Source organism: Lathamus discolor, chromosome 5 (genome assembly GCF_037157495.1).
Source record: "Lathamus discolor isolate bLatDis1 chromosome 5, bLatDis1.hap1, whole genome shotgun sequence".
NCBI classification, from domain to species: Eukaryota; Metazoa; Chordata; class Aves; order Psittaciformes; family Psittacidae; genus Lathamus; species Lathamus discolor.
The window spans coordinates 121,426,651-121,451,263 of NC_088888.1; the positions used below are offsets into that span (position 1 = coordinate 121,426,651).

Here is a 24,613-nt window from a genome sequence, read left to right on the forward strand (position 1 = left end):
ACTGGGGAATGTGGGAAATGGCCTATCTGTGAAGGGCTTACATATAGCACAGCTTATTCCACCCTTTTCAGTAACCTAGTGTTTTGACAGGAGGTGTATGGTGGAATTACATCCTTGGCTAACATCATCAGCTGATACAAGAGTCTGAACAACTTTTATTTTCCTTCTTGGAGCTAGTATAGGATAACACTGTGGAGTGTGGGCTCAGGAGCCCATGGAAGTAAGTTGTTTTGCTTGGTTTAAGGGTGGTCAGTGCAGTAAATTGTTTGCTGCATTGGCCAGTCTCTGACTTCTTTCACAGTTAAGAATATGCTATTGGTAGTTTACTTATGGTTGAAATAGCTGTGTTTTCTTTTCTGACCTACTTTTTTTCTTAATCTTTGATATTATACTTTTCCCACAAAGTATTTCAAGTGTTAAGTCTCAATATTTGATCTGAAGATGTAATATTTAAAGTAATATAGTCTGATCAAGTTGATCAGATTTGAGATCAGTTTTCATCACAATCTTGGAAACTTTCTAAGTCTTTCCAAAGTGAGTTGGCTTTGTGCATTGTGTTTAGCCATAGTTACAGCTCCTGACCCATGTGTCCTTGCTGATAAGGGACTAACAAAACAAGAATGACATCTGTAAATATGGTTTGTTTGTTTTTTTTTTTGGGGGGGGGGGGTTGTTAGGAAGCTTCACTGCATCTTGGATATACTTGTGTATATATAGGCCATAGGCTTTGCTTGCAGCCAGCTCTTACTTCTTTTAGCCTCCAAGCTTTCAGGAAAAGTCAATCTATAATTATACTTTAGCTAATAAATTACTACACTGTTTCAGTGGATTAATAAATACAGATTGTCTAGCAAAAGTCGAGTGCAATACTGGAGCCTCTATGTGAAAGTTGAGGGACAATGCAGCTTTCCTGCTTGCCTGTCCTTAATATTCTTACTGTTTTATTCTCCCTTTTCAATGACGATTGCTTGTGTCTCTGTTGATGGAAACAAATAATACTTTGGAGTTCAGATGCTCAGCAGGCTCCTCTTGGAGCTGCCTGAAGCTCCATTTAGTATAATGACCCACTGCCCGTTTATCTGCCTTATCTCCTTGCTTGAGCAGGCTTGCATATACTTTGTAAGAAATAAATGAATCATATATGCCTCTCACAGATTTTTGTCCTTAAAACCTGGAGCACAGTCATTAGGTGCTTGTGTTGCACATCTGCTGCTAATTTGTTGCTTCTTACTGTCTGTGGTGGCTCAGTCCTGGGCCTTTTCTTTCTGGTAGTGGGGGGAAAGCTGCTGTTGTTTTCTGTAACTGATTCACAGTGTGCCAAGTGGTGCAGCTGAACTCATTTGCAAGGTTCTCTCTTGAAAATTGCTTCAAGGAGTACCTAGTTTAATTTTTGTGTTCCTTGCTACTTTTAATTAAGAGAAGGCCTCTTTTTAGCTTTTGGAACCTTGTTCATGCAGTTAAATCTTTGTTCTGCTTTTGAAACAGTTTGATAAACTTTGAGGTTTATGTTCTCACCTTAAAGTAGTTTATTAAAAGTTCAGAGCTGGAGTATTTAAGGAACAAGAATTCAAACCCAGAGTTACTCAAGTAGTGATGTTGGTTTTGAAGTTAATATGCTATTTAGAGGAAAGAATGTAAAACAGGCTGAGAAAGTTGGGGCTGTTCAGCAGGGAGAAGAGAAACTGTGGAGACCTCAGAGCGGCTTCAGTATCTGAAGGAGGCCTACAAGGATGCTGGAGAGGGACCCTTCATCAGGGACTGTAGCGATAGGACAAGGGGTGATGGGTTCAAACTTTCAGGGAAGTTCAGGTTAGGTATGAAGAAGTTCTCTACTGTGAGGGCGGTGAGGCAGTGGCACAGGTTGCCCAGAGATGTGGTAAATGCTCCATGCCTGGCAGTGTTCAAGGCCAGGTTGAACAGAGCCTTGGGCAGCATGGTTTAGTGTGAGTTGTGCCTGCCCATGGCAAGGGGTTGAAACTGGATGATCTTGAGGTCCTTTCCAACCCAAACCATTCTGTGATTCTGTGGTTATGTTTTAAACAGAAGTCAAGCAATCCTCTATGAGAGCAGTAGTTTTGGCATTGACAGTTTCAGCCGTAGCTTTGAAATGTACCTTGGAGTAGTTAGAGATACGCTTGGAAATTTAGGTTTTGTGCAGTGCTTGTCCAGTCCTGAATCGATTCCTTAAGAAACTTGTGGTGGCCATTGTCAAAATATTATGATGGGCAGCCTGACTCTCCACATGTAGTGCAAGTTTTGGAGCTGTCAAGCAGACTTCAGTGTATGGAAATACTACTTAAATTGAGCCGATTTATTTTCTTTTTATTGAAAGAAGAACTATAACAAGTTTAATATAAAGATGAAAACGCAGCCTTCCCGGAATTGTAATGTCTCATCTTGGCGTCAAAGACAATTTACAATGCCGAGTTAAAATTGGACTCTGAAATAAGTCTAGTACTTTTTTTTTGGGTTTTTAACTCCAGTGAGTGGCACAAATGCTTTGAAATTGCTTTATAGGATTTTTCCTTAGTAATATGTAACTTACTTTTCCCTGGTGAAGGAGAGCTGCAGGATCTTTGCTGCTGAAAATCCCAAGATAACAGAAGCATTAGGAGGTACAGCACAAAGATACCACAGATCTTGTCACAAACATCTTTCATCTGACATGACTACCAGTGGCCCAGAGCTGATAGATGCCACCAGAGCCAGGCTCACCCTTGCTGTACCTGTAGGCTGCTTCTCCCCTCACTCAGGCTTCCATGGAAATGCAGCAGCCTACACACTGTGCTGGTCTTGAGCGGCCTCTGTGCATTCTTGCTGTGTGGTGCTTGGGGCAATGAGCCCTTTCAGAAGCTGAGGGGTTGGAAAGGACAATGCTGAGACTTCTGGTGAGTCGTCTTGGACCAGCAGAGCCAGAACAGTATGCAGTTTAGTCCATCTTATTCCAACCATATACACCACAGGTTCATTTTACACCGTTTCCTCTAATGTTTGATCAAAAAAGCCATATCCATGTTACACAGTATTTAGCTGATGAAGCTCATTCTGCTGCTGAAACATTTGATGAGTGGTCTTAAGCCACTCAGTATCTGTGCCCCTCCGTGCTGAATGTGATACTGCTCGTTCTCCCACCACTGGCATAACCCAGCCTGAATGGTGTATTTAACATTCCCATATAGTCCAGACCAGATTTCTGCTGCTGAGTAGTACTGCATAGATATGGAGTGTCTGGGCTTTGAACTGTGGATAACTGTGTGAACGGTGTTGAGTTTATGCAGCATAGTAATTTTGGTTTGCTTTGTCTGAAAGCTGCAGTGCTGCTTCTGGACCCAAGCTGGTTAATGAAGCAGCACAGTTGTGTTTTGTGTTAGAGATGGTGTATCTAAGAGTTTATTCAGATCATAACTCATCTGGATAGTTCTGGGTAGAACCAGCTCTACTGTTCTACATAAATTATCAGCTGGTAACAGATTTGACTGCATTTAAATTATGTGAACTGTTCTCCTTGGAAGCAGTTGCTGTGGCATGTTCTATTTGGGAAGGTGAAAGGCATAAGATCTTAATATTATTCAGGACAACTCCTGACTGAGGTAGATGTCTATGGCCATTGTAAAGGTGGAGTTTTAACCCAAAGCAATCAGTGACCTAATGCTGAAAACTTTAGGATGGCTTCACTTTTGGAAGATGACAATTCTTATATTTCATGCAGCTTTTCAGAGTCAGCTTTTGCTGCTCTGCTTCAGACTGCATTGGCATATCATGGCAAATAGGTGTTTGCTGGAGAAAACGAGAGAGATAGGATGGAAAGGGAAATGCGGAGATTCAAATAGAGAACTTGGTGGTGTTTGCAGGGAAACAGGGAGGTAGTTGAAGGTAGCACTTACCTAATATCAGCAGATTTGCCCTGTTCAGGTGAAGTTGTACCTTCAAAGTGCTGTCCAGCTGATGAGCATACCAAAACTTGTTACTCCTATGTAACTATGCTATGCACTGGAAAACTGAATTAAAACTCTTCAGGCTGTTCTGGTCTGGTGGTGGCTATGAGGAATTATGCAGGTGCTGAATAACCAGCAGGTGACTGATTTGGGGGATAGTTAGAGGACTAGTTGCAACTGCTTTTTCTGTACTCTTCTGCATAGCTTCTGTATTGCCATTCATAAGAACATAGTAGTGTTTAGATGTGCAAATCTGTCAGATTTGTTGAAATTGCTTTGATATTCGAAAGTTCAAGTGTCTGACAGAGGCCAGTAATGTGTTCACAGTTTGTTTTTCTAAGGAAATGAGGCTTTAAGAGGGTTTCTAATTCCTGTCTGTAAGTTTTTATGTTGTCTCTCTAATATTTGTTTTGTAATCTCTGTATACTTTGTTGTAATCAAAAGCTTACAAGAAAGCAATGAATTTACCAAGTTGGAATATTTATAGATATAAACCATTTAGAGTTTGATTTAGACTCTGTGATTCTGTGATTCTGTGATTCACATGAATTCAGGTGTGTTGTGGGCTGGAAGCAGATATAGTTATCCATAGTGCTGTGCTGTAGTGGTATGGTGAGGGTGGGCATTGACAACTCAGTATCGTAAAGATAGCATGAAGGTGCCCCAGAAGCGCCTTACAATAGGATTATAGAATTTTAATACTGTATTATTTTGGGTTACAGACCTGATTTTCCTACATTAACCTGACATTAGAACGATGTGTCTAATACTGAAGAATTAACTTGCTTTTTTATTTGACAGTACATTCTGCTATAGTGCTTCAGCACTCTTTGGTTGTGTGGGTCTAGTCAGTATTCTGGGGTGCTTTTGTTTTATGGAGACTGAAGAGGGGAGAGAAGACTTTTCCTCACTAAAAAGTTATAGGGAAGCTTGGACAGTTAACTGTCGCCATTGAACTTCAAGTTGACACTGTCCTTTTAGATCCTTGTCAAAGATGGCTTTGTAAAGGCTTGGAAGAGCTCTGGTGAATCGGTCTGAGGCAGTCATGAATTCTTTATAATAAAACAGTGATTCTAATAAATGGAAGTAGAAGGGAATGGGAGATGCTAAACTCTGTGGCTGTCATCTCACTTATTGATCATAAGCAAAAAAACCCCTCCCTACAAATAACAGACAACATCTCAATGCATAAAAAGAATATTAACTTGTTGGTTCTCTATGTGAACAGTGGTACTTATACAGAAGATGATGTATATATTTCTTTCAAGATTAGTATTATTGTCCCTAATACTGTTCCTTTCAGTGTATGGCTCTAGTCTCCTGTATTTAGTCAGTGTCGGGGAACAGTTTCTGAGCAGAATGTCCATTTTGACAGTGATCTAGTCTTTCCCATGAGAAGCTGATACCAGATGAGGTTTGGGGGAGGAGGGGGAGGAGAGGAATCATACTCTGTATGCAACTGTACCTTGTTACACTTTGGAATATGCAGAAATTAGTTAAATCTCTTAAAGTTATCTATTGTTGACTTTTAAACTGTATTATGTTTCTGAAAGGAGAGAAAATATGCTTTGGAAAATGATTCTTTTTACTTGTCATTTCATTTTGTACTTAGTGTGATAAGTGACCTTTGGATATAAGATATTCCCCACAAGTCTAGCATGATAGTTGTCCTTGAGGTCTAATTACAGTCTGTTCCTGTAGCTCTGAAGTTCTTGCTAAAAATGCACTTATGACCTGAGCTTCGTTTGTTCACAGTTGAAATGATATTGCCTCTTCTTTGCAGTTGATTTATATTTTGCGTCTTTTTCTTGGGTTAGTAGCATTGTTAATAGTTGGGGGTTTTTCTTAGCTTGGGAGATGGTGTTGATTCTAGTACTATAATAAACTTTTAGTAAATCACCCTTTTGTGGAACATGAGGTAAATTGCCCAAGTTTTCATTTAAAGCAAGCCAAGTAAAATGGGAGAGTAAGGAAAATACTCTTTTTATCCCAAAATGTTTAAATCAACACTTGGACCATTGTGTGTTTTGGCTTCTTGTCAGCTACTTGAATAAACAATTGCATTTTGAGTCTGTCCTTTTTTAAAGATCATCTGAAAACTTATACACCAGAAGATGTTAACAGTCAAGTAATAAAGAATTATTACTTTGGGGTTTTAAGCAGCTCAGCTCTTTCTATATGGTCTTACTGTGTCCAGAAAGATCTCTAAACCATCTTGTAAAGATTCGGTGAGATAAGACATTGCTAGTATGCAGAAAGACCCCATTTCCTATCTTGTGTATTTGTAGAATATATTTAACTGGAATTTATATACACACTGTCTTTCTGCTGGTCTGTGTCTTGGATGTGTCTGTTTAAGGGCTTCAACATTTCTTTTTTCCCATACTCTGATAGTAACCATATCTTTACTTTCTTTGCATATAGATGAGCAGCATTAGGGTGAAGTTACTCAGGGTAGGGTGGAGCAGTTTTACATCTGTAGTGACTATAAAGGCTTTTGTAGTGACTTCTCTCAGCTTCACACTTTGCTTCCCAGCCCTTACACAGCTCCCACCCTGAGTATTCAGTGGCTTACAAAGCCAACTAAAATGGGAATGGCTGTTGGTTAGATTCCGAAGTTGGGTTTGCTCAGTTCCCAGTCTGGCTCGTGGGGTTCCTGCAGGAGCAGTAACGGTTATTGAAATACATGGCTACAGATGCTGTTAGTAGAGTTGGCTTGAAGTGGGTTTATGTTGATTTTGAAACTGGATCTAGTGCAGGATGAAGGTGTTTGTGTACATGGAAAGTAAGGGGAAAAGAAGGATTGGAGGGTGAGAAGGTCTAAGGGGCTTTAACGGAGAAGACAAATTTGCTAGGATAGATTTAAGGAAGAAGAGGGTTGAGCCCAGAGAGCTCAGGTATGAGTTATGGAAGGCATCCCTAGTTGTGAGTGCCTGGAGAAAGAAGCAGCTGCTGGAGACAGGGTGAAGGAGCTGAGCTTAGTGTTGGAGTACCACTGCTGAGAGACAGCTCATGGAATGTCTGGCTGTAAAGCTCTGTAGCACTTGCTCGCAATTTTTCCTGATTAGAGCACACAGGCGGCTTTGTGCTTCAGATGCTCTCAGAGCACCTAAGTGTGCCTTAGCACACCCTGTGGGAATAGCTGCCTTAGGTATGAAACTGGGGATAGTCAGATCCATTGCTAGAAGGAGGCTTGTCACAGGAAAAGTTTCTGGAAAAGTTTGTCATGGTGGTTATTGCCAGGTTAGACACACTGGAAGTGTGACCGTTTGGGAAGCAACGGGTTAATAAGGGGGCTCTAAGTCATGCAGGGTGCTCAAATATGAGCGAGAATAAAAGCACCTGCTTTATTTATGTGTGAATGAGTCTGTTTTAACTACTGGCCCATTCAAGTTTGAAGAAAACTACTTTGAAAGGAGAGAGACATCATCAATATCAATTGGAAGTGAAATCATACGCAGCAAGGGAGTCCTTCCAGAACTGACTGAAATCAACAGATGCACAGGAATGATGATGTGTTTGTTTCTGTCACTTTTCTCTCTGTACTTAAATAATAGGCTTCATAGCCAATTGTTGGTGTACTTCAAACAACTGTGTCCCTAAAGAGAGGTGCTACAAATCAAGAGTATCCACAAAGTTGGTATTCTGAATGAGACAAGTATGCAAAAGCCTAAGATTTAAATTCTGGTTGGGAAGACAAATTAGCTGAGCTGAAAAATACCCTTTCTGCTAAGGAGCAAAGAGAGCTTCAGCTGAGGTTCAGTAGGAGAGCCATTGCCAGATGTATCAGTACCCTTCTTAGAGTGGCACAGACTTCTGCAGCCTCTGTCGTTGCTGCTGTTTTGTGCTCCCTGAGTATATCAGGAACAACAACAATATTATTTCTTACAGAAGATGAAAGGGAAATGGTATATGTAGCCACTGTATTAATTAGAATGATTAGTGAATAAGACCAGTTGAAGCTGCTCTACATGTGAGATGTAGAGTGTATAAACAGGAGCATAACAGGTTTCTCCAATGAGTATATGTACCTTCTGATTTTTCTGACCTGAGGCATTAACTTCAGTGTTTCCATAACTTCTCCCTTACGTACACTTTATGTGGAATTGCAGCTTTTGAAGCACCAGTTTACTTTGAGTTCTACAGAGTTTCTTATCCTCATAGAGGGAAATTTGGGATCACTGCAAGCTATTGCAGTGAAAAGGCTGCTCTGGAAGTTGAGTTACTGTCCTACTTGTCAGTGTGTGTGTATTAAGTAGGGTGATGTGGGGATGAAAGAAATTTCATGAAGTATGTGTAAGATCCTACAAGTTAGAATTAGGTTTGCTACTAAATGACTGTCAGTGGTTGTTTTGTCAAGTTTGAAACAATGCTCACAACATGCACAAAATGAAGGTTTTATGAACCTTTTATGCTGGGCAGTTCTGTTTTTAGATACTATCTATAGTTGAGGATCTGTCTTTTTGTGGTGAGCTTGACCTGAATTGTTTGACAGTTGTTGGTTTCTTCAGGGCTGTGCTTTGGCCTTAAGAGAGTCAAGTGCCATGGTAATTTGTGTTGTTTAAAATAAAAAATATTATCAAGTGATACCTATCTCCTAGTTTGCTTGTCACTTCTGGACTGTGCCAGTGTTAGGTAGGGATCTTCAGAGCCTTCCAGGAGTGAGACAGCAAAGCGATGTTTAAAGTTTAATGGTATCTTACTGAGAGACTGCTTTTTGTGTATTTTTGTATTTGTATGTGTGCATATATATGAAAATCTGTATGTATGTGCATATATAATGTCCTTCTTTCAAAGAAGTCATAAGTATTTGTTTTCTGGGATTATCCTCTGAAGTGATGCTCCTCTGAGCTTCACTTTGTGATCTGTGCCAGTAGAATTTCTCATTAGCTTTGGTTTCTGGAAACCTGTATTGATAGGCGCTGGAGAGGGAGTCTTCAGAGCCTTTAGCGATAGCACAAGGGGTGATGGGTTCAAACTAGAGCAGGGGAAGTTCAGGTTAGATATAAGGAAGATTAAATTCTTTCCTGTTAGGGTGGTGAGACACTGGAATCGGTTGCCCAGGGAGGTTGTGAGTGCTCCATCCCTGGTGGTGTTCAAGGCCAGGTTGGATGAAGCCTTGTGTGGGATGGTTTAGTGTGAGGTGTCCCTGTCCATGGCAGGGGGGTTGGAACTGGATGATCTTGAGGTCCTTTCCAACCCTAACTATTCTATGATTCTATGAAGAAGTTCTTTACTGTGAGGGTGGTGAGACACTGGAACAGGCTGCCCAGAGAAGTGGTGAATGCTCCATCCGTGGCAGTGTTCAAGGCCAGATTGGACAAAGCCTTGGGCGACATGGTTTAGTGTGAGGTGTCCCTGTCCATGGCAGGGGTTGGAACTAGATGATCGTAAGGTCCTTTCCAGCCCAAACCATTCTGTGATTGCATGATCACATAGTGCCTCACAAGGCTGGGGCTGGAAAAGAGGTTAAGTTTTGGATTCTGACTAGCTTGCTTCTGTTGGAGAACCTTTGCCACAAAGCTTGCTTGGGAAGTGGATTTTTAAGCATGTAATACTTGAAATTTCATGTGAAATATGGAAATGATTCCTTATTTTTGTTATAAATGAAACAGTGAAAAGGAACACTGACATTCTCCATCTGAGTAGCAATTAAATAATTGGAGAAGTGTATGGAAATTTAGAGAGGAAATGATAATTGTGCATTGAGAGGAATGTGGCCAGTAGACGAAATCCAGTGCCCTAGTATATAATCAGCTGATGCGTAGGTGGAGATGTGGACTGTTACTGATAGTTGGGTTATTACAGTGTATAAGCATTTTTTAGATGGAAGTTGGACGTTTGATAACACCTCATTGAAATAGTTGGGTTTTGAATTCAGTACATGACTGTTCTAGTTTCTGGCTGTAATAAATGTGGTAAGCATTTATCACATTGCCAATTAGTTATGGTTAAATGTCGGTATAAATGTGTGTATTTGTAAAAGTAATAAGCATCAATATAGCTGGTCTGAAGTAACTCATGGTCATCTCAAAATGCAGATTTCTAATGAAAACAGCAATTGCATGAGGTTTTTCTGCTACTAACACATTCGTGGTTTTGTTTTCTTTAGTATCAGACATTGAAGGTGCTGATGGGTTGCAGCTCAGAAAGGAACATGCCCTCAAGATATTTGCTTACATCAATTCCTGGACGCAAAGGTAATTTTGGATGGAGATTGAGTGTTGATAATGCTGGATCTCAAGAGTAGTTTTCCAGTCTTAAAAAGTAGAGTGAATTAGAATGGGCAGGTTACTAATGTGTAGGTAAGTGATATTTGGAGAGTAAAGGGCATTTTACTACTTAGAAAAATAAACATGTTAGTGCATTTTGGGCAAGGTGTATTTTGAATCTGATTGGCATTCTGATGCTGTAATAATTGTGTAGCAGTAAATACAGCTATACTGCAAAGATAAATGTGTTGCTGCTTTAATGTGAAATTCCCTGAGCAGCTTCTGTGGAAGCAGTCTAGGGTAAGAAGAATTTAAAAGAAGATCACTCCGAATGGGGCCATCATGTTAAATTTTTCTCTGTGTGTAGATGCTCTGAGTCAGGATGATAAATGATTGCAGCCCATAGCTACTAAACTGATAACGAAAACCCTTTGCACATGGTTCTTTTAAATCAACTTTATTATTCTTTCTAATCTATTTACTGTTGGTGGTGGTGGTTTGGTTTTAAAGGAGGTATATCAGCTCTCCTGCTTACCTCACAGCTATGTATTTTTTTCCAGCACAAGTAATTGTATGAATATTACTTTTTGTAAAGGATCTACAGTAAGGATGTTTGGAATTCAGTGTTCAGCAGTGGTCGCAAGACCAAACTGGATTGTAAGAAATGCTGAGAAAAGTGTAGAGAATAAGTTGGAAAACATTATTCTGGTGTTTAGGAGACGCCCAAAAATAAAAAGGTCACATTTTGGGTACCTGCAAAAGGAGAGTCTTCTTTTTCTCATCCTGCCCAAAGAAGGCACTTGGAGCCAATTCATCATCTTGTGCAATATGCTTTTAGACACAGAGAAGGAATTTTACATCAAAATAAAGAGCAGCAAAAGAAAACAGAATAGTGTCATTTCTTGAGAGGGCCTAGATCACAAGTTTGTCTCAGAACAGCTGCAACATGGTCGTTTTCCACATCATCACCTGCCTAGAGTTTTGTTCTGTTCAGGAGCTATAGCATGACACATGCAACCTGAGGAAAAACTGAAGACTGGATAATATTTAACTCTTTACCTTCTGATTTCTTTTTACCTTCCATATGTATGGTCTCATACTATTGAAGAGTATGGAAACCAGTCCTTAACGTAGTCAAAGCAGAGCCTAGCAAAGAGGACACAAGGAGTTTTGCCTTACATTTCAGTCTCATGTCCTGTTTCTACTCAGCCAAATGCTTCTCTGCATTTGAGAGTTATGCTTGTTCAGTTGTGTTTGGAGCCCTCCTTAAGAACTACATTTTGTTACCTGTCCTTCAGATCTCTGCTTTCCTTCAGAAGAGCAGCTGGCAACTCAGTCTGAATACCTTTTGATCTGTAGCACACTCATAGATCACAGTAGATAGATTTGTAGCACACACATTCATAGACCATCAATTTTTGGTGGAGTTCTTCTTCCTGTGAACACATTCAGATACATGAAGACCTAAAGGTTTTGCACAAACCTCTATCTTGGAAAAAAACAAAGTGCCTTTGTCCAAAGGGGAATTTTCCACTGTTGGTTGGCATTCAAATACAGATACATGAGAAGTAATCACCAGACTGTTTTCATTATTATTGAGAATAATTTGTTACAATCCAGTGGGGTAGTAATTTACAGGCATAAATGATGGACCTGTTGTACATAGCTTTCCTCAAAGATAAATGCTTGAGGATACACTTGGGTTTGCCTTCAGTTCCTGTTGTCACTTGTTACTATGAAAATACATTTACAAGTAAATCGCAAGGATATTTTTAAAATGGGTGAAGGCAGAATCCACTTACACACTGTTAAAAGTTTTTTTTTTTTCTTCCTGCATAGATGGAACAAAATATTTTAGATGCTTCCTTTACTGTTATCTGTGTTGGAATTAGGGAATACTGAATGTTATCTTTGTGTCTGACCCACTGAAAAGAGATACCTGTATTGAGAACATACCTTTTTTAAGAGCTGTAGCTCAAGGTTATGTTTGTATTCTATTGAGAGAGGCAGCACCCTCTACCTGCCATAGTTCTGAGCCCTCTGTCTGGTTTTTTTTCTTACAAATTATAATTTATTAAGCCCAGTTTCCAGATTAAATGCTGTGCTTTGCAGAAGAACTTTTTAATCACTTATTGGTGACTTCTTGCCCTGTCTCTTACCTGCTGTTTCTTTCAGAAATGATATGTGTAATTTTTATATCACTTTAGTATCTGAGAACTCTCATCATGACCTGGAGTCCCTTGTTCTCCATCTCACGGGAGAAAGGTCTCTACTGCAAGTAGACCAGCTTATGTAGCAGTTACATCATTAAGTAGAGTTTAAGTGACAAAGATCTGAGCCCATCTCAAAGTTTCTATTGCAAGCATATAGCCTTCAATGTTAGTCTTCATTGAAGCACCCTTGCTTATTGACTGCTTTCTTCTCTGCATTCTTCAGGATTTAGAGCCTTTTAGGGGAATACCCTCCACCTTTTGCTCATAATGAGGCAGATGCTTGTTTGTATGCAAGAAGCAAATGTTCCCAGACAGTAGGTTGCAGGGCATCTATCTTGGCGGGTTTATGCACCCAGAATCAATTTGGCATATATTTGCCCACAACTAGTGCTATATCACAGAGTTCCCTAACTTGATGATTATTATATTGATAAAGGGGTGGCGCATAGTTTTTCCCCTTGTTCTTTTCATTCTAAGTGTGTCAGTAAATACTCAGGGGGATAATCTCCAAGCCTACAAAGTGAAGAAAGTCACAGACATACTTCATACTACTTTTTCCCACATGGGTAAAGGGTGCCAATGTGCATGGGGTTTCTATCCAAATGTAGATAAATGAGCTGAAATACCCAAAACAAAATAATTTTGCAGCCCTGTTCACTTAAAAATTATCGTAATGTGTTCTTACAGGGTACCCAGCAGGTGAAGTGTTTGTTGCAGTGAGTATCACTAGAGATAACCAGACAAGAAACAAATCAGACACATTCTGAGGAACATTGCTGCTGTAGTAGTACAGTGACCTTGCTCCTAAGATTTATTTTGTATATTTTACTCCTAGTGGCAGCTGCTAAATGATAACAGGAACTTTATAGTTTTGGTAAGCATTTGGAAGTAATGAGATGTTCACAGGGTTTAAGGAAGGCTCTGTGATTCCCACTTGCTGCTGAGGTAGAGCCTGTTTCATTTGAATTGCCTTACTTTTATAGGTCTGTCAAACATTTTGTTGTTAAAAGCATTTTAATGTGAAGAGTTTTTTTGGCCAGTTACTTGTTCTGCTGTTTAGCTGCTTCAGGAGTCTTTATTTCTGGTTTTTTTTCTGTTCTCTTGCAGACAATGTCTGTGCTGTTTCAAGGAGTATAAACATTTGGAGATCTTTAACCAAGTAGTCTGTGCGCTTATTAACTTAGTGATTGCCCAAGTTCAAGCTCTGCGGGACCAGCTCTGTAAACATTGCACTATTAATCTCGATTCAACATGGCAAGATCAGAGTAATCATGCTGATGAGCCCCTGAATGTAGAAAGAGAGTCTCATGAAGAAGAAAATGGAGAACGGCAAAAATCTATAGAGAAAAAATTAGATGCTGCAAGAACTTGTATCCTGACAGAGGAGGAGTCTGCAAAGAGCACTGATGCTTTTAGCTTATGGAGCACTGATGAGAAGGAAAAGTTGTTGCTGTGTGTGGCAAAAATCTTTCAGATTCAGTTTCCTCTGTACACTGCTTATAAGCATAATACTCATCCCACAATAGAGGTATATCTTCTCTTTATCTGTATATTGAATTGTATTGTTCTCTTTACTGAGTAGACTGTGCGTGTTTGGTGATAGTTGCTTTTACACAGGAGGGGCAAATTCAGCTCTCCTGTTGACTGCAGTAGAACTTTTCAGAGTAACTTGTTAAATGACACATACTCTTACGCTTTCTTTAAAATATGCTTAATTGTTATAGGTAATATATTGATAAGTGTTGGATGGAACTGTACACTGAATTATTGTACTGTTTAAATAACAGGAAGGCAAAAAGGGGACTATAGCGAAGCCTTTCTTCCAGAAGGTAACCCATTAATAGTTTACTAATTTCTTTTCATTACAGTCTGTGGTGCTAGAGAAGCAAAGCTTCATAAACTAAACTTTGTGCAAGACCGAACTTACTTGTTGGAAGTGCTGTTTAATTGACTGGAATAACTGAGCTCTACACAAGTAGCTTTGTTCTCTGGTGCTGATTTTCCTCTGTGGTATTTGTTATGGCTACCACTCACATTTTCCATCTTTTCTTCTAAAAAGAAGAAAAACACCAAACAAAGAAAAAGCTCAAAAATCCTTCTATGTTTAATTCAGTTTCTGAAATGAAATACGATGGTGTTAGCATTTCCTAATTGAAGCAGCGCAGTTCTTTGAAAGGTTGTACTTTGATCCAACTTGTGGTAGTCTAATAACAAATAAACAGTTCTTGTACAGTATTTGTATGCAAAGAAGATGTGTATTTAGCTATTAAAAATAGCTTCTATCCAACGAACTTTTGAGCAAGTCAAAGTGGAGAGTTAAGCTATGGTTAACTCAGTTTTTATTTTGCAAGTCTGGGGAGTTCTGTTGGAGCTATGAGTGGTTAAGTTTGCTTTTTAAGCTTAAGTCCAAAAGCAGAAGTTACCAAATCGTATATAAGTTTTGGTTATGTATGCTAAGCTTGTCACAAGATATAATCAGTTCTTGAATCCTGTCATACCTGACAATAAATCTAGCTAAAACCTGTAACACGGGGGGGGGTGGGGGTTGGGTGGGCTGGAGTTTGGTTTCTGGTTTTATCACAAAATATAGACTCATTTGTGTTTGTGTTGAAGGGGCCTTAAAGCTCATCCAGTTTCAACTCCCTGCCACGGACAGGGATTCTTTCCACTAGAGCAGGTTGCTCCAAGCCCCTGTGTCCAACCTGGCCTGGAACACTGCCAGGGATGGGACAGCCACAGCTTCTCTGGGCACCCTGTGCCAGCGCCTCAGCACCCTCACAGTAAAGAACTTCCTTATCCCAAAATACATGTTAACAGAGATTGTCTTACAAATATACATATATAGAAAACTGAGGCAAAGTCAGGATTTGTGGATTTCATGTTTCCCATTGTTCATTCTGGCCTGCCTTTTAAACTTCCACCAGACATAAATAAATCTGTAGTTCAGCCTCTGCAAATAGGAACTGGGGAGGGTAGATCCATCTTGTCAGTTAAGTAGTCATTGATTTATGTCTTTTAAGTGCTTTATCTTTTATGCTCCCATGGGACGCCTACTGAAACGAGCTTCATAGGAATATGCAATGAACAATTCTGGAGCAGCTTTTCTATGTATAGGCACATTTGCTTCTTTTAAATGACAATTTCATATATTTTCTTTTTTTTTCTTCTCTTTCAATTTCACATCCAAATGATAAAAGAAGATCTCAAAGTGCCTGGTGGGATTTCTCTTTTCACTTGATGTGCAGCCATAAAGTGATTTGGACACCGATGTGCTGCAGATTGCTGCACTCTGACTGGCTATCACTCTAGACATACTAGTCTGTCTAATTTGAATTATTGAATACATTCATTAGCTATCCTAAAAACATCATTTAAAGGAAGCTGAGATGGAAAAATACTTTGCTGAGATAACAGAGAAGCGAGGGAAAAGTTCTTTCACCTTTCTGCTAGACTTTTTGTGTTGCCACGCATGGGTTACAGAGTTATTTGCCAGATTTGTGGTGTATCTCTTCCCTTTTTGGGGGTGACATCTTTTATTAGTATTTAAAAGGTCTGAATGTCCATCATTTTTCTCACAAACTGAGATTTTCTGAATCTAGGACACACCAGGATTCTGTTATTCTAAAGCAGTAACATCAGCTGTTTTAATGTCAAAACTTTCTGCTACCATGAGTAACTCATTTACTGAGGTTTAGAATTCAATTTTGCGTTTCAGTCTAGAGCACATCTTAGTTAAATTGAATCAGTTATTAGTCCCAGTAATGGGAGCAGTTTTTGGTTTAGATCAGGCTGGAACTCAGTCCTCAAGGGATCATAAAAGAAAAATCCCTGGTTTAAGTGTCTCTACACTTGTAAGCTCCACAGATTCCTGAACAGACCAAAACTGACAAGAATTCATTAGGAGAAGCTGGTGTACCCCTTCCCCCTCCCTCTAAGCATTTCTTTTGCCCTGGAAAAAGGGACATTTTCTGATGCAAAACAAACTCCGATCCCCACTCTCACAGTCTTCAGAAGTTCCAGATTCTTAAGTTTACACAATTCTGTTGAGTCATCACATCCGGTAAGGTTTTACTTTGCCTAGAAATGACCAGTTAGGCTTTCACAGGGTATTACTAGCTCCTGGTAAGGATTAGCAGTCAGTATCACTGTTAGCCTTTGCTCTGCAGACACCTCCAAGATCTTTGTTGTTAAGGCCAGCAGACAAGGCTTGAAGTCTAATCCTCTTATCAGGTGCTTGTCAAAGCCATTTTACACTTGACCATCTAGTGGAGAAGAAAAACATTGGTGTGAAAGTCAGAGGTTTTCCCTAGTTTAGGAGTTCATGAAGTTGCGTGAAAATGATCAACAAACCAGTGTTTGTAGTCAAAGAGTGTCTGACTGTATGGTCCTATACATTCTTTCCTTAATGTGGGTGAAGAAGTATTTCTGTCCCTTAGCACAGTTCTAAAGTGAGGGTGTGAAGACCATGGAAGCCTGATTGGTAGCTGGAAGGACTGTGGACTCTAGCAGAAGCTGCCTTGAACAAGTAGCCTTGCAGAGGGCAGAAATTAACCAGAAACGTGCCGTATATGAGGACAGTGAAACTACATCACTTGGAAGTAACTCGAGCATACGGACTAGGGTATAGTCTTGACCTGTGTAGCATGAACATGAGTCTGTATAGACTTAAAGTTTGTCTCAGTGTTGCTTAAACTGATGAGAAGCCTAATGAAGAATGTCCTTTTGCTAAGTTTGGATTTCTAAATCATCACAATTAATTGCAGTCAGTGACAGGTCAGCTCACTTCAGGACATAAATACTGAAACAATCTGTAAAGATAACATCTTGAAACACACCGTTTGCTTCTGTTGAAATCTACCACTATTTTAGGTGAGGCCTTCATGTCTATTTTTCATCCCAAATAATTAACTAAAAATACTCTTATAGCAAGATTGTTGTCATACCTCAGCTAGTACATTTTATCATGGAATCATGGCATGGTCTGGGTTGGAAGGGGACCTTAAAACTCACTGAATTCCACACTTCTGTCATGGGCAGGGACACCTTCCACTAGAGCAGGGTGCTCCAAGCCCCATCAAACCTGGCCTTGAATGCTGCCAGGGATGGGGCAGCCACAGCTTCTCTGGACACCTTGTGCCAGCACCTCTGCACCCTCACAGGGAAGAACTTCTTCCTTATATCTAACCTGAATCTCCCCTCTGTCAACTTAAAGCTATTCCCCCTTGTCCTCTCACTTTATGCTGTTGTAAAAAGTCTCTCTCCACATTTCTTGCAGGCCCCCTTTATGTGCTGGAAGGCTACTTCCAGGTGTCCTGATGCGATGGTGTTTTTTAATGCCATATTAGATTCCTTTGAGGGATTTACATATTTTCTTAGAAACTTGATCTTAAGGAATTCTCAGTCTCTTTTCTGTTTCACAGCTGCAAGACCAAAACTCATGATTCCAGATTCAGTCTCTGAATTGCCACACTTCTGATGTGCTTTCCAGGACTCATGTAACAGACTTTTGTGAGGTTTTGATTTCTGGATGCTAAGAACTATAGTTTACTTGACAACAAATCTCTATTTTATTTAAGAAAACTAATAAAATGTCTCACATTATTCCTGCTGAAGTTTTCATGAGCAGGGTTCTCAACACCTTTTCTTGCTACTTGAAAACATACCACCTACTGGCTTCAAAGCTGGTTTAAAAATAACAGAGTATCACGAGTTCAGGCATGACTTAGAGTTCAGCAGAAGATAAAAAAGAGAAGAAATGCTTAGCTAGAATATGAGCACATTGAATAATTCAAACTTGTATCACACTTAATCCATCCAAAATTGCTTGCCTCCAGCATCCCCTGGTACAGTTTTAAGCAGCTTACTCCTACATAGCTATTTGAAATATAGTCAAGAAACTTCATTTGAAAAATGAACTTTACATTAAACTTACATTTGATGTGTGAATATGAGACCTGGGTGTTTGGCATGGAGGGATGGGAAGGAGAAGAATGTATGCTATAACTTCCTGCAAGTAGCCATGGCAATGTTGTGGTTTTACAGTCACACTTAATGATACCTTCAGTGCCCTTCTGCCCTCAGCCCATGTACAAGATATGCACAAGTATGTGTTACAACCCCAGTAAAGAAAATTCGTGCTTTATACTGCCCAGCGAGTGGATGTTATAAGCACTAAAAAGAAAAGCTATTTTTTTCAAACCCTTTCAGTTTAGTACTTCTAGAGAATAGATTTCTTGTTCCAGCAAATAGCTAGCAGATTGATAGGGTGATACAATTCCTTCCCCCTCTTCAGTTAGCTTAATTCAGTATAAAGTATGACATTTATTTCTTACGATGTGTTTTGTTATACATGAAAGAATATAGTAGTGAAGGTAAAGAGTTCTAATATTCTAATGGGAATTAATAGTTTGACAGTTTAGCCCCTTAATACATTAAAAGTGGGGTTGTAGAACATCCTACACTTCATCTAAATGCAGCTGTTTGGATAGAGGTCTCATCTTCATGCAAGAATTGCATTAAAAGTACCTAGATTGGGTCTGTTCTGTAATTCTCAGGCTGGTGTGCAGCCAGACTATCACCTTGCAGTATTCCTGTTGAAGAAATTGGTGGTCTGAAGGGGGGGTGGGATTGAGGAATAATTTGTTCATCCAGCCACTGCAAGCTACTGCTGAGATACTATTCTAAGTGTATATTTGCGTGCTTATAAATACGTCTTAACAAAGGTGAAATGGTGAACTGGAGAAGTATGTTTAGTAGTGTGAAAATGGAGCAAAGCTTCAGCTTCTGTCTTCCTCTAAATTAGGATTTGTTTTTTTCTGTTAGTTGACTGTAACATTTGTTAAAGGTCAATTGTTTTTATTCTATAAACATGGATTTATTGCTTCAGTTAATTTTATTCTTTTTCTTTTTAAACAGGATATTTCTGCTCAAGAAAGCAATATATTAGGGGCGTTCTGTGATATGAATGTAAGTTGTCCATTTCTAAGTAGGTTCACATTCCCTAGACACTTCCGTAGCTACGTTCACTCCTCCTCATAGATTTGTGTTGTACTAATGTAGCTTTTGAACTTCCTCTGTATCTGATCTGGTATTAATTGTTTAAATTCTTCTTTCTTTTTTGCCTCTTTCTAGGATGTAGAAGTACCATTGCACTTGCTTCGTTATGTTTGTCTGTTTTGTGGCAAAAATGGCCTTTCCCTCATGAAGGATTGTTTTGAATATGGAACCCCCGAGACACTGCCATTTCTTATAGCACATGCATTTATAACAGTGGTATCTAATGTAAGTATTGTCTTTAAATTGGTTAACCTTAAACAACAAAAAGTAAAAGGACTGAAGTCTGCCAGAATTCTGTAGGATCAGTGAGGGAGAAAACCACTGGATTTTCCTTGTTAGGAGGGTGAAGTTTGCTGGACCACCAAGCACTTTGTCATCTAAGCCCTGTGTATCTCTTAGATATGAAGATTATAACAGCCTAAGAAAATACTTACAAAAATGTTGTCAGAGGTCATTTGTGTCCCTGAAATTGTCATGGAAATGTTTTAAGCTTACCTGCTTTCTGTGTGGCACAAAGGAAAAGCCTATGGATTTCTTCTCAGTTTTCTGTGATTTTATATCGTTACGCATGTTTGCAGCACAGAGGTAACTATCTTTTATTTTCACTTGGCTTTAGAATACATACCCTTCATCACTTCTGCACTTTGAAATACTGGTGATTTTGGACTAACAGAATTGTGAATTGATTTTAGCAGAGATTTGAAAGAGATTGGTGCTACAAATATAAACCAGTCTCTGAAGGACATATGAAGACTTAGTGTAGCGTGAGAATGTGAAGTCGTGACCTGTCTTGTAGGTGTTACTTATGGCCAAAAAGGAGAACAACAGTTTGTTACACCTTGTAGGAAGTGAGTTCAACAAAATTTTGACATTGATTTCAATTTTAAATACTTAAAATCAGATTCTTCCTTCCATACATCTTCCCTCCTTCCTTGTTCTAAATAAGTATTGTAATATGTTTGCATGGGGGGAAGCCGTGACTGAACTAAAGGTAGTGCTGGTGTTGTGTATCACTCACTCTGGATCCTTGTAGCATAATGGTACTTATCTTGTAGGTCAGAGAACAAATGAGTAAGGCCATGGCATGCTCCCTTCCTGTAAGCTTGCACAGGAGCACTGTTGCAGGACCTCTATATGTTAAATAGCAGGGCTGTGTACCTTCTGGCTCTTTCTGTATGATGTGATGAGCTTTCAAGTGATGATCTGATGAGCTCTTCATCTCTAGCTGTTGTCAGTGCAACACAGAGTCTTCATCAAACCATCTGCTGAAAATGTGTAGTCTTGTAGGTTATTCTGGTATAGATTTTAGTCATGGAATCAAATGTTTTTGCATGCTGGATTTTTGGTTTACTTTTTTGTGAGGATGGACAGAACTGTTCCGAACAATGAGTGGCAGCTCCCTGTCACACCAGCATTTGTTTTCAACAAGCATTCTGACTGCAAATCCCATTTCTTAGCTATCCCATAGATACCCCAAATCCTAGATGTCCCATACCAGTGCGTGGTTACAAACTGCATCTGCTTTTCTTCTTCGTCCCTTTTTCAAGTCTTTATTTTTCTCCACATAGATTGCTTTCTTTATTCACAGTGATGTGCTCTAGCCCAGAATACTTCTCGGCAAAGTTTCTCCTTCCATATAATTACTTAGCAACTTTGCATTTATCTTTTGTTCTAGTAGGTAATACATTTAGCTGTCTCTTGCAGCTATTTGAGATGAATGCAGTGCTTAATCCTGCCAGATAAAATTAAATTCAACCCAAGCCATAGCCAGTAGAAATCCTGTTTCTTCAGCGTCTTCCAGCATTAGATCTTTTACTGTTCAACTAGAATCTTTCTTTTGAGCTCTGCCTGGCTTTGCTGGCAAATCCGTGTGAGTTAGACGAAAACTGGTTTAAAAAAATTCCCATCTTTAGATTTTTCCTGTCAATTCACTACAGAATAAGGAAATGTTTTATGTGTTATGTGCTTTATTCATCCACTTCCTGCATTTTGGTGTCACTCAGTGAACTTGTTAGCAGTGCTTCTGGCATTCAGATGCAATATGTTCATTAATTCCAAATGAGGCAGCTAATTTTTTTTTGACTAAATGCATTTTACCTTGCTGATATTAAAAAAGAGTTTTCTCTCTCTCTACAATGGTGCATAAGGTTCTGATTTGGATGTAATACTTCTCTTTCCCTGTTTCTTTTTATATCATCTCATTCATACAACTTAGGTGAATATAAATAATGAATAAATGTTTTTGATTGTGTGTGAAATGATACATGAGACTCCACTAAAACAAAGCCCTGTATTTTTTGTAGAGAAATATATTGGTGATCAGAGGAAGAGCTCCGCAAACCTGACTTGAGTTTATCCGAATGCGTTTGAGTTGATGAGATTTCTAGCTAGTGTGAGATTTATGGATGACCCTGTCAGGAGCAGCTCTGTGAACAGCTCCGCAGTGTCAACTCTTAACTGGTTCACAGTGTGTTAAGCCAGAACCATAGCGTATAGTAACTCTTAAGTACATTTTCACAGTTATATTAACTCTTGGGAATGGCAGTTAAGTAGCCATTATTGTAATGAATCCTAGAAATATCTGTGCTGGAATGTAAAGACTGTGAAATGAATGATTTGTTTAAACACTACCTTAAATGTTCCAAAAATATTTTCAGAAAGGATTTAGTGTGGCTGAACCAATCCATTTCTCATTAAGAAGGTAAGCTTAGTAGTAAGCTCCAGGAAGTAGAATAGGTGAAGAAGCTGGAAATAGTCAATTGGAAGTCGAAGAAACAATTTTCTATTAACCAGTAACATTCAGCTTCAGTAGCGTGGAAAGCATCTGCTCTGTTTCTTCCACAAAGGAAGGTGAATATCTCATTAAGTGCACTCTACAGGTGCATGTAAGAGAAGACCATTACCACAAATCAGTAAAGCCTGTGGGGAGCTCAGCCACTTGTATGTGATTACTGGTGTCTCCTTTGTATAGAGGACATTATAATTATTGAAAAGGTGTTTCCTTGAACTTTTTTATCCAGCAGATCTCATTTGAGTAAATGTCTTTGTCAGACAAACTTAACGTTTGTAGTAATAAAGCCAACAAATGTAATACAATGCAATTTACTTCACACAGGGAGTGTGTGAAGTTGGCACACGCTTGTTTTTCTCCAGCTCAAGGCTCTGCAAGATGCTTTCTTAGCAGCCTGTATGGTGGTAGGACTGCGTGTTCCTTCTTAGGGTATCTCTTTGCTGTATTTTTTAGTTACATACTTAGATCCTCCTTTCTTCCCCCATTTCTTATTCTGCAATATTTACTCAGCCTAACTAGCTCTTGTTCTGTTGATCTTCTTAAAAGCAGATGCAGAGAAATCAGTGACCTACAGCTTGTTCTGTGGAGGGTTTAATTCTCACTGGAAAACCTGTCATTACTTCATTCCATACCATTTCAGTTTTGTGGATGCTGTGGAGGAATAACCGCCCTCTCAGCAGAGATGAATGAATTGAAATAATGCTGATGGTTTCCAGAATGTTGGTTTCATTTTACTGTATGAGACTTCAAAACCTAAGTCAGAAGTAAAACCCATTGAGAAATGTTCTCCCTTGTAGAAATTAAATACCTATGATAAAGAGCAAATCATACAAAACCCCAAAAGCTCTGAAGCTTGAGACCAGAACAGATGCAGGAAATACTTTGTCTTAAGAGCAGGGAGAGGCAAAATGAAAGCATGTGAAAGGTGTGGATTTTTAATGTAATACTAATTATGTTATTTTAACATGTTATGCTATTTTATGTCATTTTATTTAAATAATTTAGTGTATTTAGGTTCATGGTGAAAATTACATTTTCATGTATAACGTATGAAATTATGCATTAATTCAATTCAGAGGATGAAGGTTGTATTATTAAATACAGGGATACAGGTGAACAAAATGGCTTTAGAAGTTTGAATTAATACAAAAAGAAAAATTACTATGAACCATGAAAGCTATACAAAAAAGATTATAAAACCATTTCCTCCTTTTATTTCACAGAAAAGTGTATTTGCTTTTGTGCTTCATACTGTGTAGGAAAAAGAGCCCATCGTGTTAAATAGTGTAAATACAATGGTATCTTTGTCATCCTTGCCATTCATTGTCAAAATGTTACTTAATTCCTCTTTCTAGAAGCATCTTCTAGTTGCACCTTCTCTCTTTGGGGTGTTAGCACTTTTTTCTCCTCGACACTGCCAATTGGATCAGAAGCTTATTCCAAATGTGTTCTATTTTGCAATGTGAAGATTTGGCTGGTTTCTTTTCGAAGTATTGAAATTGAGTGAGAATTTAGTCCTTGGCCAGGATTTATTGCATCAGTTGCAAAGATTAAGCCATCCTTTTGAGAACAAACACAGCGATGTAAATTACCGTGACCGCTTTGAGTGACTGAGGGTGTTAGGTAGTCACCCGACTTGTGTGCACATGATTAAACTTATGTGGGTAGTAGTAACAGCTGCTAATGTTTCATCCACACTAGATCCCTTACCTGGCAAGTAGTTGTCTTTCTGTAACAGGTTTAACAGGCTCAGCATTCCTTTTTGAAATGCAGATGGAACTTGTAACTGCCTAAGTAGTTTGGTTGGTTGTCTTTTCCTCACAGCGGTGCTAAATAGCTGGTTCAGGGCTTTTTTTCTCTGCATACATTTTCTTCTTGCATACAGTTTTGCAAAGGTGGTAAAAGGCAGACTGGTAAATACGAGAGTGCAAATGTGGTAGTGAAAATACTGTGCTTAACCACCGGTTATAAAACATTATTTTATAGGATATAGAAGGACTAAGAAACAAAACATCCACACAAGTCAAATAATTTTACTTGATTTAGGAGAGATGCACAAGGAACAGAAAGAGTGGAATCATTTTCTTGTAGGCTTTAAAAGCAAAAGGAAAAAGAAACCCCATGAGGCTGAGTAGCAGCTTTTTCTACTGAAGAAACTGCAGAAAATATGAAAATGAGACATCTGGGCAGTATGATTCTATTTATGCAAAGTTTATGTTTTCCAATTGACTAGAAGGAAAGATGCAACTCCTGTTGATAAGTCACAGAAGCATTTCTCAGATAGCTGTTTTGAAAGCTAAGAAGTGGAAAGAATTGAGGTTGAATGAGAACAACAACGTCTTTTTTATAGTGGGCTTGCACGTGCAAATGTACCATTCTCATTAAATGTCATTAATGTATTTTTTA

General features: G+C 39.0%; 1 protein-coding gene across 6 annotated transcripts in view; it reads left to right on the top strand.

Moving 5' to 3' along the window:
- USP34 (ubiquitin specific peptidase 34) overlaps positions 1-24,613 on the top strand; it is a 139,303-nt gene that overhangs the window by 10,086 nt on the left and 104,604 nt on the right. For all 6 annotated transcript variants that reach the window (XM_065682384.1, XM_065682385.1, XM_065682386.1 and 3 more), the window contains 4 exons: positions 10,048-10,135; positions 13,468-13,888; positions 19,276-19,326; positions 19,492-19,641. In XM_065682384.1, coding sequence (XP_065538456.1) covers positions 10,048-10,135; positions 13,468-13,888; positions 19,276-19,326; positions 19,492-19,641 — 710 coding nt within the window. The remainder of the gene's footprint in view (positions 1-10,047; positions 10,136-13,467; positions 13,889-19,275; positions 19,327-19,491; positions 19,642-24,613) is intronic.